The 18,134-nt window shown below is 41.7% G+C and overlaps 1 protein-coding gene across 9 annotated transcripts in view; it reads right to left on the bottom strand.

The window, feature by feature from the left end:
* The window catches only part of tnk2b (tyrosine kinase, non-receptor, 2b), a 64,332-nt gene that overhangs the window by 17,378 nt on the left and 28,820 nt on the right, over positions 1–18,134 (bottom strand). For 7 of the 9 annotated variants that reach the window (XM_030402593.1, XM_030402598.1, XM_030402596.1 and 4 more), the window contains 2 exons: positions 4,269–4,446; positions 2,563–2,633 (listed from right to left, as the gene is read on the bottom strand). In XM_030402593.1, coding sequence (XP_030258453.1) covers positions 2,563–2,633; positions 4,269–4,446 — 249 coding nt within the window. Of the gene's footprint in view, positions 1–2,562; positions 2,634–4,268; positions 4,447–8,926; positions 9,514–18,134 lie in introns of those variants that run through there. The other 2 variants (XM_030402595.1, XM_030402597.1) reach the window with 1 other exon arrangement.

Below are 18,134 nucleotides of genomic sequence, written 5' to 3'. Positions count from 1 at the left end.
CTGTTTAGTTATAGTCTTAATGGAAGTGCTTGTTAGCTTCAGCCAACCTCTCTACATACCAACAGTGCCACTAAACCCACTGTAGGCGCTAACACTTCAAAGCATAATTCCTCATTCAGTATCAACAGTGAGCCTGGACATTCTAACCTGTTCCTTATCTCCTGTTGTACATGCATGTCTAGCCAATGAGTTGTACAGCGTGTGTGTTGTGTGACATGAGGAGACTGTGGTATGAAAGCAGAATCAAGCTGCGGCCAGCATTCAGATGACTTTAATCACTGACTGATAGTGGATTTCTGGGGCAAATGCCAATGCAGATATTGGGTAGTAAAGAAATTCAGAAACTTACATTCACAGGAAACTTGACTTTGCTCTAATCATTACTTTCCTAACCCTTAACCTGACCTCAGCCTAACATTAAACCCTGAAATTGAATGATAACGGTACAATATGGGGACTTGCATTAACTCTTAAAGTTACCATAATGTGACTGTGTGAAAATATTTGTGTCCCCACCTCATGAGTAAACACACACACACACACATACTTAGGATAATGGGACAGAGAGAAGTTTCCTGTCTCTTAGCTTAAGCACTGATAACACAGCAGGAATGACTTGCTGTTAGGAAGTACTCATTAGGAAGCACTATTAGATTAAGCCAACTGAATGTTTCCGTGTGTGTGTGTGTGTGTGTGTGTGTGTGTGTGTGCTTAAGAGCTTTCCATTCCCCTAAATTTGAACCTGTACAATGTGTGTGCTGTGCAGAGCCATTAAGGGAAACCTTTGTTTTGTTGAGGCCCTAAATGTGACTGTTTACCAAAATAGGAATGCACAGAGACTGGTGCTGATACTCAGGGGAACAATATCAAGCTACATATCAAATAACATACCATGTGAAAGAAGGTAACATCCACCACTGATTTACATGCAACACATCAGATGCACATAACTTTCTCTTGAATCTAAAGCCAAGTGTCACATTCATGAAATGAATTATTGGCTCGTAAACAAAGGTCAGTGCTCAGAAACGCCATCGTCAGTGAAAAAGAGGTGTCAGTGAATCCCCAGTGCCAGACATATTTGACTGGCCAGATATAAACAGTAGCGAGAGGTGTGTGGTTTCACATTCACACTGGACCAGACAGACATGACATAATGCTGCAGACCTTTTTTTAAAAAACACCACGTCTCTGTGGTCGCTGTACGCCAAATGGGTTTCAAATAGGAGGCTAGACATTCAAAAGATCCTGGCTATGGCAGCGCAGCACATATACACATGTGCGCACGAACGCGCACACACACACAGGGGGCTGAGGAAGCAGATTACTCAAGCTGAGGATGGTGCCAGAGGGGGAAACAGACAGGTGTAATTATAGAAGACAAGCACGACGACTTCCACTGAGAACAGCCAATACACATAAACACACACACACACACACACACACACACACACACACACACAGACACACTGGCAATGTCTGCTCAGTATTCCCTCACACACATTATTCCTCCACGCCTAGTGTGTGTTTCAGACCCAGTATTAGTTTGTGTGTCTAAGGTTCAAGTAACAGACATGGCTCTGTCTCTTTGAGAGAAACTTTATGCTTCATGAGATAACATTTCTCTGAATGCAGCATGCTCTGAATCTGTGTATCACCAGCTCTTGTGACTTGATTCAAGTGTGGATGTGCTCGTTGTCATGGAATGGAATGTCCCCTACAGATGTGTATGCACAGATGTGAATTTGATTTAAAAATTAGTCACACAGCACCCTGAGACCTCCTCTTTACACACATGCAGTACTGTCAGTAATTCAGAAGCTTCACCTTAACATTTTGTTAACACTGTGTGACCGATCACCAAAGCTAGAGACCTGAGACTTGGAATCTGGTTGCGAAAATGGAGACTTGTGACCCGACTTGGATTTGTCTGCTGTGAGACTTCTGATTAACAGACATCACTATGGTAAAGGCTGCATTTTAGAAGATCTTTATGTTAATATACAATATTTACAATAATATCTTTCCATCCATCCTTCCATCAGGAGTCTCCCTATTATCAACCCTTTCTCTCGCTCCCAACAGTCATTTCTCCCATAAATCACCCAATTTCATGGGATACAGCTTAAATATGTGTTTCTCTGTTTCTAAAGGGGGTTATCACTTTTTTGTACATTTTGTATGTTTTTTGTTTATCTTACATTTAGCTATGACTTTCAGACAAAATTAAAGTAATTTTACTTCCCATCCTTGTGTCTATTCTACTAAGGAACCATTTGCCCGTGCCCCAGAAAGTCTTTTTTTTACGGCCTCACTGCTGTAATCATATCATCTGTATAGGGGGTAAGTGTTCATAATTTTGTATTGTTCATAAGTTATTGTGTCCACACTGTGGCACACAGGCAGACAGACAGACGCCACTGTGGCGACATAATGTCAAGCATACCATATACCATACTAAATGAGTCCTGTGTGTGTGTGTGTGTGTGTGTGTGTGTGTGTGTGTGTGTGTGTGTGTGTGTGTGTGTGTGTGTGTGTGGTATGTCTGTCTATGTCTGTCACCTTGCTCATCCAGGACTTGCGCTTGCACATGGCTTTCCTCCTTTTGACAGCCTCCCACAGTCGTCTCTGTCCTTTATCAAAAAATATCAAAGAATAGAGAAACGCAGTAAAGGTCAGCGGTAAACGTTAAACGAGTCCTATGGGTCTTCATCAGAAAGAGGAAATATAAAAAAAGAACTAATACTGGAGAAGGAAGAGAGAAGATGGAGGGCACACACGTAGTGTGTATGTGAGAAGTATGTGAGAGCAGAGAGCTGAGTAGAGGAGAAAGATGTGAATGAATATATGAGCAGGAGAAGAGGGTGTAATTAGTCTTAAGTGGCTCAGTAGCTGAAGCCCTGAGGGCCCCAGTAACTGGATTTCAAACACACACATACAAGCAGTACACACAAAAGAACTGGCACTTTAGTGTCCCTTCCTATTGTGCCTAATTACCAGCTGTGGCTTTAAAATGATATTAGGGGTATTAGTGATGGAGGATTTGCTCCAGCTATGCTCAGGGTGAGCCAAATGACACACGGCCATTACTGCAGACAAAAGTAACACTTGATACTATATATAGATGTAGAATATCCCCCTTATATAGTCAGACAAAAGCAAAGACATCATTGGGAGGACGTTAACTTGGCTTTGAATCTCTCTGCAGTGTATAATTAAGAGATGAAAATGACGCATAAGTGAAGAGAACACCACTTCGTTAGGAAAGATCAGGGGAATGCCAGTCTTGATGTATACTTGATAAAAGAAAGGAGCTGTGGAGACAAATGCTGCCTCGTCATGATAATTCAAGAATGAGCAAAAGGAGCAAAAACACTGGAAACAAGCCAGGCAGCCTGACAGCATCCAAATTCATTCTCTGATCTGGCTGACTGCATTTTTTATCACAAAATCCCCTTTGCTTATCTAGAAAAACTGACTTTTGAAGAAACCAAGTCACAGATGAAGATTAGTACTGTCTCATCTGAAGAAATGATTAGTAAAAACAAGAGTCTACAGCTAGCAGCTATGTTGTGTTGTACTAAGCTAAATCTTAATAAATACTGTATCACTCATTTTAGTTCAAAAGTCATGGAGTCATTGATTACACAGATCATGTGTCATTGTAGTGTTAATACACCACTTCTACAACATCAACAATCAGACTGTCTTCGGTGATAATGCTGACTTGCTCATGATGAAAATGCTAACATGCCAATGAAAAAATAATAATGATAACCATGTGGACCATCTTGGTTTAGTCGGGCAGCACGCTAACAGTTGCCACACAGCTGAGGCTAATGGGAACGTCACTAGTGTTGTAGGTAGTTGATAAGATCATGAACCAGAAAGTGTTAAAAACCCAAAAGGTGTTTTTTGGGTTCACCATTAGAGTCATTATAAATGTCAGTAGGATTTGTCCTCTGGGAACCATGTACAAAACTGACAGACAAACACTGCCATACTTAAAGCCATGCTGCTAGACAGGAAAGAGGAATCAATGTGCAGCAAGAAAAAAAAGTGACTGTCCTTTAGTTGCAAAGAAAAGCAAATGGACGTTTGGAATGGGCCCAGAAGGTATGTGATGGATCCATGGATGTTCCATTCATCATGTTTAGTCTAATTTGATGTTATTTTAACCAAGACTATTCAAACAAAGTCTCATTTTTGTCTTAAGTTAAATCTACACACACACACACACACACACACACACACACACAGTTTCTCACCAGGTCGACCCATGCCAATCTTCTCTAGGTCTTCGTTCTTGACGTAGTCAAAGTGTGACAGCCGTGTGACGTTGAGGTCATCTCGGATCCGCAGGAAGTACTGCTGCAGCTGCACCTCCATCAGCAGCTCCAGCAGCCATTCTGTGCCTTCCTCACACTGCATGCTACTGCCCAGTTTCTGCAAAACACACACAATGATACAGGAAATTAAGTTTGAAACAGTTCAAAACTGATTTCTCAACGCTTGGTCTCAAACCTGCAAAATACAGCCACATAGAAAGTCACTGAGCAACAATCAAACCATTCTTCTCTTTGATAAAAAGAGGAAACTGAGCTCAGATCCATTGTGTGCTGTTTACAGCACACTGAAATACCTGCTTAGAGGCTCAGACATTCACATCAGAGTCCACATAGTGCATGGGTGGTTATAAATACATGTATACACTCAAAAACACACACACATTGCACATTGTGTTGCTCAAATTGACATCACATAAACAAGGACACGAAGGGAAAGGGGCCAAATTCAGCATGTGCTAAAGACTAACTGTGCACTCATTGTAGTTTAAAAGTCATGGAGACATTGATTACACAGATCCTGTGTCATTGTAGTGTTAATACACCACTTCTTTAACAGTTTATCTTCTTCAAAATATTTCAGTGACGTACAAATAGATTTATAGACACTCTAGAAAAGAGCAGTAGTATTTTCAGCAGATACTTGAGATGAATGAGTCACATATGGGGTCCGTAAGTGTCAGTGAAGACAGACGGGAGACTCCTAAACAATCAGACCACAATATGTAAGCTACCTCCCTTCATAAGACTGTGAGTCAGACCATCAATCTTCAACCTCTCAAAATACCACCACAGCTGAAAACACCATCCATCACTGTCTATTTAATCCAACAAGCTGTAAGCAGCACAAAACTTATCTAAAATTCATCTTGGGCTTCTTCATCAGTCTAGCAGTCATGATGATGGAGTTCAATTTGAGGTAAAGAACCTCCACAAGAGTTCATCTACTCCTCCATAACACCTGCTGCTCACACAGTATTATTCACAGTGAGCCTGTAAATCAACCAAATCAACACAAAAATATGACAAACATTCCTAATCTGCAGTGACTGACAGGGAGACCTTTAGGGTGGATGCTCTGGGGCTTGGGGGTCACTGCACTGAATGGTAATTAGACTCTGTGAATGAGGAACTTCCTGTGGAAGGTTACAAGGTCCAGAGGAAAGTGTCCGGAGGGTCACAGCTTCCTCTCTGTCACAGGAAAACTTCTTAATTGGCCTGGTGAGAGGTCACGTCCTATTGCTCAATGACTCACATAAAATACACACATGCTTAAACAAACACTGACAACATGTATCTGTGGTTCCTTTTCAATGGAAGGACTCAACAACATTTCTATGAATATCTGATGCAAGGTCTGCTCAGAGGGCTCAATCCCCCGATGGTTATGCCAGATGTCTGTATCCTGATACAAATTCATAGCGATGCACATAAAAGTGGGTCAGCTGATATCCCTTCAGCAACATCCAAACATGCAGCTTTGGACTCAGCAACAGGCTCTGTCCGCTCTAACCGCATTCCAAGCTTTTTTGGTTCGAATGCTCACCGTGTCTTCAATGTAAGTTTGAAGAGTGAAGCAGGTCGGGCTGCGACTAAAGATAACTGTATTTTCAATATCGATTAATGTGATGAATATTTTCCAGATTCATGGTTTGGTGCTGATAAATGTGTTTGTCCATTTTAAATCACAGCACCCTCACAAGGCATCGCAACAGCCTAAAAAATCTAAACAGTACGGTTACAAATGAATCAAAGTAAATGAAGTTAAAGCTTCGTGTTAAATGTATAGTGTCCTCTTCTGTCTTACTGGGATACTGGCTACCTGTGTAGTATTTGTGGATCTGCTCTGTTTTTTGTGAAAATGTGAAGTCCCATCAGGACATGCAGACTTTTGGGTTCATGTACGACCAAAATAGTCGCAGCCTGGAGCCCTGTAATATGATATAAAACAGACAAACAGAGCAAATGTGCACATTTGAGAGGCTGAAAAGAACATTTTATAATGTTACTGTCTGAAAATTAATAAATCATCAAAATAGTTGCCTTTTTTTCCCCTGGCGATCAACTAATGTATTATCGGACTAATCGTTGCAGCTACAGAAGCAGGTATAACAAGCCAGTTATTAACTTAGCCCAGTATAATAAAATGACCTGTATGATTACAGAGATGCAGGCGACACTGAATGCCTGTGGTGCCTGTGGCTTTAGCTGCAGTCATCTGAATCCATCTCCATATTTTGCATTTTGCTGCATCATGCCTGACCCTTACCCTGAGAAAGACGATACAGCAGCCTGTTGGGCTGGTCCACTCCTGCGCTAAGCTCTGCTGAATGCTCTCCTACCATGTGGCATGTTGATTTGATCTGCACTTCACACTCTTTAAGAGTTTAGATTTCTCCAACGACATTCGAACAAACTTTTCCCCTGCAGCCATGAAAAAAATATTTACGAATGAGGGCACAACATGCTCCTGTACGGAGCACCTATCATGTCCTCCATCATCCCCCAAGTCTGATATTCTTTGGCAGTCAGCATGTGAGTGTTATTTCACTGCACTGTGCCAAAGACGTAAGGCAGCTTCCTCTTGGGCCTCTTTCCATGACAGTGTCACATCTGAGGCATGAGGGGTCAAAATCAAGGTGCTTATATCATATTTCTCCGTCAGCTTGCTACCTAATTTACAAAACTCACTAAACACACACATATATATTATGTTTTTACATGTTTCTGAACACAGGTATTGTGCAGAAATAAGGTGATTAATGGAGGAGGTTTGGTTGAGTCTGACAAAGATCGTATATTGTCACATGACAAAAAATAGTGAGCTGTTCTTCATTCCTTTGTCATGTTGTGATGTGTAAACTATATTCTTTCCAGCAGGTGCTTATCTCGACTTCTCCTGTAATGGGATGCAGAGGACGAAGCACGTTGCATAGGTGTGAGGTCAGCATGAGGAACGCCAGTTCAAACCTTTAGGTGTGACTTTTGACAGGAGTCTGAGGAATCCAACCAAGGCCACAAGTCCAGTATTAGATAGGATGGTGGATTGTTATGTTATGGTGAGGTGTAAGTTACACAAGCTGCTTGCTGTTCTTGGACATTGGCTACTGGCAGTGCTGTAAAAAGCACTCAAGAGTCATTCTTGAGTAAAAGTAAGATATTGTCTTAAGATATCAATTTGGTAAAAGTGAAAGTCACCCATTTGAGTAGTGCTTGAGTAAAAGTCTTTCAAAATCTGATGCTCAATGTAATCAAAAGGTACGTCCACCAATTTTACACATGAAAGTGTGTTAATAGGTCTTGAGGAGTACTACTGCTTATGTGAAAAAGTAGTATAAACCCTTTTATAGCTCCAGAGGCGGCTGCATGTAATCTGATAAAATTGTAGGCATGTAGGCACTAGATTTTAAAAAGGAAGAAGCATGTATGGATTAAGAAGGCAATGTGTAATTTAATCATTTGTTTTTAAACTGCCAATTATGAGTCAAACAGCATTCTGGGAGTGCAAAGCTAGACCAGTGGACTGCTTTTCAAACATAGTGCCAACATTTCCCACAATGCAACTTAGCCACTGAGTAACATCACTGGATACATTTATTAGAAAAATGTGCTGCTTTGGCTCTGATGGAAATGGAAATAGTCAAGACAAGTACAATTATCTTAACATTGTACTTTAGTTCAGTACTTGAGTAAATGTACTTATTTGAAGTTAACATGTCATCACTGGCTGCTTGTAAAGTAACACATCTGTTAAGTTGCAAACAAGTGTGCAAGACGCTGCAGGGAAATAACAGGGTCCCATCTCTAATAAAGAAATTATTAGACTTGTGTACTCGCCAGATACACAATCCAGCATTGTAGGCAATATCTGAGGCTTTTCCAATACTGGCATGGCTATTAGAACAACCTGACTATAATGACTCTAAATAGTCTTCCCACATTTCTAAAACATGTAAATGAACCACTAAAAGATAACAATCTCTTATTACAACATCGTGGTAAACATCGCAAAAAAAAGAGAGACAGAAACAACAAGTGTGACAGAGGGAGGGGAAAGAGGCATGAAGGAACTCAGATGCAGAGAAACAACATGATGTCCCTGTTGAGAAATGCCTCTGGCCTGAACTCATTCCTCATGGTGGTGGAGAAATGCACACACACACACCACACACACACACACACACACACACACACACACACACACACACACATCTCCTGGCCAAAGCCATGTCCTGTATCAGATCTGTTCTGCTCTAACATCCTGCTGCAATAACAACAACCCTCCCAGCGGACGGCCTCAGTCCAGCTGGTCAGTGCACACACACACGCACACATACACATGCACACACAAGCACACACACGCACGCACGCACGCAAGCACACACACACACACACACACACACACACACACACACACACACACACACACCATACCATACCATATTCATGATACAAACTCTATATTCAAACATCTGTGCAGACCACATGATCCTGACTATAGTTACAACTCTCATGTCATATTTCCAAATAATAAAGCCCCTCAGAGGAGCAGCCAGACAGCAGACAGACACCAGACTTACTCGATACACGTGAAAGTGTGCCAGGAAGGGGAATGACTTTTTCAGCTTGTCAAAGCGTCGCATCCTGAATTCCTTCGTCCAGACGAGTGTAGGTGCAAAAAAAATGTAAATGCGCGCGTGTGCTTTTTAAATGGCCAGAGGTGGCTGCTTGTCTTTTAAACCATTACCAAAGCCACAGTCCTCCCAGTATGACGTCCCCGGTCTCTGAGGGAATTCTAGTAAGCGCACGCACTCCTTGGACCCGGACCCGCAGCTCCGAACCCGAGAGGGGGAAGAAAAGCTTCCTACGATCCTGTACACAAATCTACTGCATTCCATGGCGGGGCAGTCGTCCTGTAAGCCCCTGCTTTAGCTTCAGCTCCCTCAAGAAGGCAAAGAGGCATTCATGGAGCACTCCAGTGTGCAAAAGGTAAGTTAAACAGTCTAAAAATCGGTTGGGAAAAAGGCTGTACAGTAATTAGGAGCTGCTGTCTGCAGCAGAGAATGCCACCCAGCTCTGCCCTGTGCCCAGTCCAGCCATGTGTCCTCACACAGCACTGAGCCAGTCATCCAAACTTACAGAACTTCACAAATAAGTCACTCCTCCTTCCTCCCTTCCTTTCACTCCCTCTTTCTCTCTCTCTCTCTCTCTCTCTCTCTCTCTCTCTCACACACACACAGACTCCCTCTCTCTGTCTTTGCGCGTGCAGCTACTGTCTGTTTGCTTTTCCATCCTTCCATCGAGCGTGGGGCTAAAAATAGGAGCGGCTTCTCCCCGATTCAGTCGCTCACCAGTCAGGCAGGCAGCAGAGACGTGAGAGCCAGAGTGAGTGAATGTCTCTGGTTTCACATGTCAGGGTGCAACACGATGTGTGTCTCGGTGGATTCAGACAACGATAATGTGTGTTTGTATCACCTGACGTTGTCTCCTACTCTTCCTCCTACCTTTCTTTCTGCTGTTCCTTTCCCTTATCTACTCCTCACCCTATCTTTCTGCCCTCGCCCCCCCGCCTCCATTCCCTCCTGCAGTCAGTCAGTCAGACGGTCCGTGCAGTGCAGAGCAGTGCGTGGTGCAGAGGACAGAGGCTTCATGGTATTCAGCCCGGAGGAGCATTTGATCCAGGGCCAAAGGGTCACATTCAACTGCAGGATGGAGAGCTTGTTTCCTGTGATGCAACCCCCCAAACACACACACACACACACACACACGCACACAACCACCACCGACCACTTATTCCCCCTCTCCACTACTTGATCTCGGCTCATATTGCTACTGGCTTCTCTTAAAATTCGCCAAATGTCAGTTTTGGGGTTCGTAGTGCGCTGTTTTGGGGTTCGTAGACACTGAAATCGGAATACACATGAATATGACCATGTTTATTATTAATATTATTAAGTGTTTATAATCACAAAATAACTAATATATGTGATATCAATACATTTCTTTTCCTCTTATAGCTCTCTGTGAAATACTAATAGCAGTAACTTTTTGTCATCCTAAATCCCACAACCCACGCTGAAACGTTTAGTGGATTGATTGATTGGTTGGTTGATCAACAGAAAATTATTTTACAGGCATGTAAGGTAATTTCATAAACAAAACATCACTGCTTTACCTTATCCATTCTAAATGTTTACTGTGTTCTAGGCCAAATTGGAACCGGACTAGCATAACAAAATGGCCTCTTGTGATTCAGAAACTTCCATCGCATGATAGAAGTTTCATTTGGGGTATTCACATGGATATAAATATCTCATGAAAGTGATGCGAGGGCTCCGTGTAATCAACATTTCAGAGGCCATGCATCATTCTTCAACACATCAAATTACTTACTTTATCATCTTATCTTTGTCTGACAACAGAAAGTGCTTCAAAAGGAATATAACCAGTGCCCCAATTTGCCAATAGGACTAATATTATTACACAAACTCCTGTGTGAAGCAATATTTGTTGGCAGTTAGCAGTGAATCTTTCACTTTACAAAGTATGGACATGCTTCGCATGGGATTAAGATAACATTCTATGCAATTATTACACAATACTAGAGGCTTCCCAATGCTAGTCCTGCACACTATTACTGCAGTCTAATGGGATAATGGGATTTGAACAAGCGATCTTAAGACATTGATTTGGGCATTAGAAAAGTAAAACAGCCTTATTTGTGAACTTTTTTCTGACATTTTATCAATCAGTTCAATCATCAATAGTGATAATAGTTGCAGCCCTACACACACCTGCTATCTACATCTTTCCGTGGAATGCCAAACCTGATGTGTTTTATAGGCAGCAGTAGCTTTGCAGACTGAACCCACTTATCTCCTGTTTACAGTCACACAAACAGAAGCCTGTTGACTGCTGAGGATAAATCACAGATGCAGCTGATGTCTGTCAGTGGGTGACTTACACTAAAAAGTTACAGAAGAAATAAAAAACAATTATCTTAATGGGACCTGACCCTCTTACTTCAGTCATCTCCATCTCTCCTCCTCTCTCTGTGACAACTATTCTCCCCAGTCTCTAACCTCAGACTTGTCCTTCCTTCTTCTTTTGCTCCTTCATCCCCCTCCCCCCCTCTTTCCCCAGGGTCTGGCCAGCTCGTTGCATTTTCTTCTTTATTTGGTGCTGCCTTTTATTTCCTGCCTCTAATCCTCCAAAAATGTTATCTCTCAGCCCCTCTACTGACTATAAACAAACCCTTACCAGCTGCTTTTCAGACCCTCAGTAGCAGCGAGCCGGCCTCTCATTCCCTCTCTTGCCAAACGCCATTAAGCTTTTGGTTTTCTAATTTCACAGCTTTTTGTTCTCTCTCCTCGTTGCTTTCCTTTGCCCCACTGCTAGTTAATCAACCCATTCAGCATTTGACTTGGCCTTCTGCCTTTCTCTTTGGATGTTGTTCCCCATCCCTCTTTTGCTCTCACTCACGTCACTCTCCTCTGCTTTTAATTAGAAAGGTTTGAGTTTACTGGAGGAAGGAAGGGAGGTGAGCAGGCGCTGGAGTCACGGAGGGGAAGGAAAGCGAAAACAACAAAACAGTGATGTTGTCATAAAACGTCTGACTTTAATTACAGGCAGGGCGGCGGGCATGCGGTGCTATCTACGAGGGTTTTGTTTATGGGTATGTTGGTGTGTCAATTTGTGTCTGTGTGCCTCCATTCACAAAAAACACCAGCATTGTGTTTTTAACTATCTGATTTACTGTGAAGTCATTCAGAAGGTTTGAGGGTGGTAATTCTCAAAATATCTGTCAGACAATCATAATCAGTTTATACTGATGGTAAGTGCTGTGTGATATGACCAAAATCTCATACTCCTCATATAGGTAGTTTCTTATCCGGGTAACAATACATATCAATATAGCACATTTTTCTGTACTGTTTGACATGGTTCTTGCGTAGGTGCTGAAAGAGGATAGCAGCGTTTGAGTGTACCCAAACCACATCCCTGTGACGGACGCAGCTCCTCTTTTAGAATCAAAATCGTAACACCGCTATTTGCAAGGCTTTTCTCTCACTACATGATATGTTTCGCAAACAAAACCAAAAAAGAAAGAAATAAATTGGTTTGAATTAAGTAGAACAACCTAGAATCTTCAAGCAATCTGTTTCAGGTGACAAAATAAATCAGTGTACACAGGCTAACACACACACAGTGTGTGACCAATGTAATGCATGTGAATGATTCTCAGTGCAAAGTAACAAGTAAGGTAATACGAAGGTAAGTGCTCTAACATCTGAGACGCCGCATTATTGTGAGGTTAAACCACAACAATATATATGCTGCTACACTGCTTTCATAGCACCTCACAAAGACTATGTGGCAGCGTTGGCCTCTGCACTACCTTTTATTCTCCTCATGTGTTCACAAATGTTTTATGAGAAATAGCTAAGTCGCCAGCTGCCTCACTATCCATTATTTCAGTGTGGATTCCTCCTGGACTCGTTCAGCCATCACTTGTCTCATTCTCAGTCGCTCAGACGCAGAGGTGACGTCATCAATCTGGCTCTAAATCATCAAGCACGCAGGATGTGACAGGACATTAGAAGGGGGAAAAAAAGCAAGGACCCTTTCCCCTCCCTGCCTCTCCTCCCGCTTTGCAACCGCACACACTCTCACACAGGGGCTGGAAACACAACTCCCTGAAGTGAGTTATGCCATTAAAGGCATAAAAATTCCCCCAAGTCCGCATGGTCTCTGCTCTCTTTAACCATTAGTTGGCTCGGGGAGGACTGGGTCACAGTGAAGTGAACTTTATTGCTTTGACAAGTAGGAAAATAATGTTTGCGTAAGTATAGGCGAATTTACGTAACTCACATGACTATGAAACAGCACACATTCCTTCAAATCAGCAGCTGGACAAAGACCCTGCAACTGATTTGTGATCTGCTGAGTTTAAAATGTGATTCACAAGAAGAGAAAATAAGCTAGAAAGAAAATCTAACGCAGTAAAAAAAGGAGGGAGCTCACAGTAAAGAATATAGGCAAGGAAACACTTGTGGTGAAAGGGGTAGGGCTTGACAGTGACAGTGGAAGATGTGTTTAATGAATGCGTGACGGTGTTTACTGAACAGTGCATGTACAGCATCATATACCGAAGTTACACTGATGCTTGTTGGTTTTAAATCAGTGGAAGGAATGTGCCACGGTGCTGTCAGCTGCCTCCTAACTAAGCAGATTAGACCAATACGATTAATGGTGTGCGAGTTGACCTGCAGCTCCACTGTGACACCACTAGGTAGCAGTCTGATGATGTTCAGTGTTGAGCCAGGTGGATGAGTGATCTTAGCGTTAGGCCAAGTTATGAGGATTGCTGTGTAGACTGAACTTTATTCAAAGTGACGTGAGGATTTAACCTAAAAACTGTAAAACGGCAAACTTTAATCTGCTGTGATTTATACAGATTCCTGATGAATACATGTAGATATAGTTTACTGGGTTAATACGTTATTAGTGAGGACGGCAAAGTAAAACCTCTTTCAAGCTCCCTCAAACCATTATCAATCCATCATCGTCTACATGTTAACGATAAAGTTAAACTTCTCCTTTAAACAGTTACACATTGTATCATACATCATGCTGACTTTATTCATTATTAGTTATGAGTTGAGGCATTCCTGACTGCTTCAGTTTATGTCTTGTTTTCCATACTAAATGTGCTGCGATGTCCAGGAATCAAGACAACCTGAATACTGGATTATGTCTACAAAAACATGAAGGAGCAGGTTTCTCAAGTTCCATGTCAATGATATATTCCAAAAAGAAACAAGCGGAAATTAGTATGAAAAGCTGGATACTAATGTGCATGTAAATGTTGAAAGAGCTGCACTACTTTGCCCTTTCAATGTTTTAAATATACTCATATTTAAAGCAAGAAGCTTTCATTTTGTGTTTATTGGCTCCCCCTGTAGACAAAAGCAGTGTGAGCATGACTGCCTCCTTTAATAAAGATAATCAGCTATATAGCTAGCGTGTGCATTTGTTTTGGAGGTGCATGAAAGAAAGATAGGACCTATTATAAACACTATAATTTTTTTTCATAGACAGCTGTTTGCATCAATAAACACAAAATGACGATGGTGAAACCAAGGGAACTTTGTTGTAGTGCCATTCTTACATCTAGGTTAGCCTACATGTGGTCTACAACCAACAATTTTGGCTGCTCTGTAAAGGTAATTTTGTTGAGAAAGTTATTGACGCTCCCTTGTAATGTCCTGAATTCGGAAGGGAATCCTACTCAGAGTAACTATATAGATATAACAGGTCTTCTCACTGATGGTGTCTTTGGTCATGTAAGTCATTTAAAGGTATCAACAACAGTGTTTCATAACCACTTAAAAGTTTATGTTTGTTTTAGTTCTGAGCTGTGTCTCTTGTGCCTGATTAGCTTGGTCCCTAACACTTACAGTAAAGCAGCTAATGATGGTTGGTCCAGCTGCTCCTTTCTGGCCTTCACTTCTTTTTTGCCTGTTTACACAATCACACATACACGCACACACACACACACACACACACACACACACAGTAGCGTGACTGACTGGCTTTTCAACTGGAATATGAAAAGGGTGCCAACAATGTAAAGCCTGAGTAAAATGTCTGACCGTGTAGATTGCATTATCGTGAATTGACATCAAATTAGTGGCTCGCTAGCTAATAAGATTAGGCAGAACAAAGCGCTGTGTGAGGTCTGTATTCTGCCTGAGCACTGCGACACACACAGGCACAAACACACGCACACACATTAAGCTTGATTCTGTAATATGATTCTCACTGTACACAGACACAGGCACGCAGAAGCATGTGCTCACATCGGCGGGATTCACACTGACGTACAGTGTTGGGAATTAAGATGGCTTAGTGGATTGGGGCGGACGCGCTGCCAGTGCATTTCTAAAATAAGTCGCAACCTTTTGGCGGCAAAACATCAATCTGTGGTTCCGTGTAGGGTGCCAAAAACTGGCAGAGCAGTGTGAAGGAGTAGTAAAGCAAACATCACTAATCCCCCTTACAACTGTGCAAGCAAAATATCTACACACAGACAGTGGATGGCTCTGACAGAGCATGCACAGACAGACAGAGATGCGTCATTGCTGATCTCACAGATAGTAACCCCATGCCAGAGATTGGCTTTCACGTTCTCCCTAAATCCCTCCACCGTCCGCAGCACCTCATCATTCACAAAGTCAGAGGGGGAGAGCCTACACTGTGAGGTGGTGTACGTCAACAACAAGTTGTGGACACAAACAGACCGTTTCCAGACCAGCACACAACATATGTGTCCCCTTTTGGTAGCTTGGCCTAATATGCATAATGCCGGACGACCAAAACAACCCCCACTAATGCTTCCTACCAGCGCCTCAGACCTCCGGCACCTCTCCTCTGATCCCCTACAGCTGGTTAATAGGGGAAAGGAGGGCGGGAGAGAAAAATGTTGGTCAAATGAGACAACAGCGTAATAATTTAGCAAAGTGGTTGCTACAGTGAGCAAAACACAATATTTATTTTAGAAATGCAATATAATTCTGCCCTTGTTGGACAGCTTCTATCTAACATAACAGTGATGCTGGAGTTGAACTTCCTGTCAAAGTCGTTCAAATGACTGGCTCATGCCTGAGGTCCCCCGAGCAACTGATTTTAAATTATCTTTCTTTTACTCATTTGTGTTTTGTACATCAACTTTTAACTGGTCATTTACAATGATGCTCTCGGCATCAATGTAAATGAGAGCAACCTCAATTGTTATTTGAGTTTAAATTAAAAAGTATTTGATTGATTGTCCCCATTTTAAAAAATATAGCAGATGCTCAACAATGTAGCGCTGGTTGATCCTAACTAATCCCCTCATGCTCCAGAGGGGAAAAACGTATCAGAAATAGATCTGTATGAGGGATAAAATGGCTGCTCTCATAAAACAATGTGTATGTGTAAACTCTAACCTAATTCTCTTCTTCCCTCTGTGTACTCCTCTCCTCTCTCTTTGTGTCTTCTAACAAATCTCTCTCCATCTCTGTATTTCTGACTAAGGAGGCTACATGCACTGTTCATGGGTTGTGTGTATTCAGAAAACCGCTGTATTCAGCACGAAGCTGCAGCTGTAGGAAGAGAGTGATCTGATTCAGTCCCCAGCAGCCAGGACAGCTGCAGCGTCCAGCGGCTTAACTCTGCTGAACTAGACCCTGAACCTTGCACACAGTCCACATTCATGATATTTAAACTGTTGCACAGATCTACACATTCATCCACCCATCCGATTTTTTATACCAGCTTATCTGCACAGGGTCACGGAAGGCTCTGGAGGCTATCCCAGTAAACACTGGGTGAGAGAAGAGCGGCCTGTCGTTTGAAATCTTTTGATAGTAGTGTCAAGTTTTGTTAGTGGTACAAAAACAAGTTCTTAGAACAAATGTGTTTTCACACTTTATAAAAATAATCATCATTAAAATGTACATTTATAATTAATCAAACTTAAGTAAATCATTTTTGTCACTGTTAAATGAAAAAATGCTTCGTAAACCATGTATTAATCTTTTGTTTGTTGTAAAGTTGCAACTGGTGTTGCTCATGTATAATATTGTAAATGGCTGCTAAATACTTTGATATTCATCTAGAAACATTATTTGGATGGATATTATTAAGTTGCAACTGATGTCTATAAAACATAACATTGCTTCAGAAATGGTTTATAAAGCATGTCAGTGTTTGCCAACTGTGTAATAACTATTAACTAGTTTAATTAACAAAAAATAAAATAAAGAGAACATTAAAAATCAAATCAGAAGCAGTCCAATTATATGAGTCATGTCAGGTATTACACACTGGTCTCTATTGAATAACTTTGCTAACCTACGGTCATCTTGATTTAGTGCGCTGTTACATTAGAGTGTGAACACACCTCCAGCACAGCGATGGATCGTCATGTAATTGTGTGCTTTAGTACTTTATTTTTTACTATATCTTGCAGGTTTGGTAATCATTGCTACTCACACACAACCTGGCAACTGCTGCCCATTCCATTTTCACTCCAGTATATTCAGGGATCTTGTGAAAATTACACAAATTATATAAACAAACTGACAATGGATTTTTGAGGGCGATACTGATATCAGTATTTGTGAGTTTAAAAAAGCTGATAGTGATACATTGGCCAATCATATTTTTTTTCTAATACAAACACCTGATTTATACACATGTGTTAATCTTTGCACGGATCCCTTCTATTTGTTTGTCTAATTATTATAGCCGAGAACTTAATTTCAGTGGGTATAAGCAAAAATTGCTTATACCCACTCTTACACCCAGTTTGTCTCTATGACATGTTCTTGTACTTATCTGACGACATGCACCAATACAATGTCATCAGTTAACTACTATGGGCTGAAATATCCACCTGGTGTCTTTTAACGGTATGTATATTTTGAATCTAGCCAGGAAACTCAGTTCCCCTTCACTTCTCTGCACGTTTTTGTCGGCCTTCAAACTGATTTTAAAAAGACAAAAACACTAACAGCGTAGCAGCATTGCCGGCCTCATCATCCAAACCAAAAGAATGGTCGGGCCTGTCAGTACATCACAGGGTTTATTAGAGGACGTGGGGGCTTGAGGAAGAGGTGGGAGGCTATAAAATGTCATACTTTGCCTGTCACAGAGTTATTCAGCAGCACATCATCAATGACCTCATGATCATGCATCCAGTAACTCATGACACACACAGGGGCTGGCTTTGTGTGTTAGTGA

The sequence above is a fragment of the Sparus aurata genome, chromosome 21 (assembly GCF_900880675.1).
Source record: "Sparus aurata chromosome 21, fSpaAur1.1, whole genome shotgun sequence".
Taxonomy (NCBI): Eukaryota; Metazoa; Chordata; class Actinopteri; order Spariformes; family Sparidae; genus Sparus; species Sparus aurata.
This window is presented reverse-complemented; position numbering and strand designations above follow the sequence as displayed.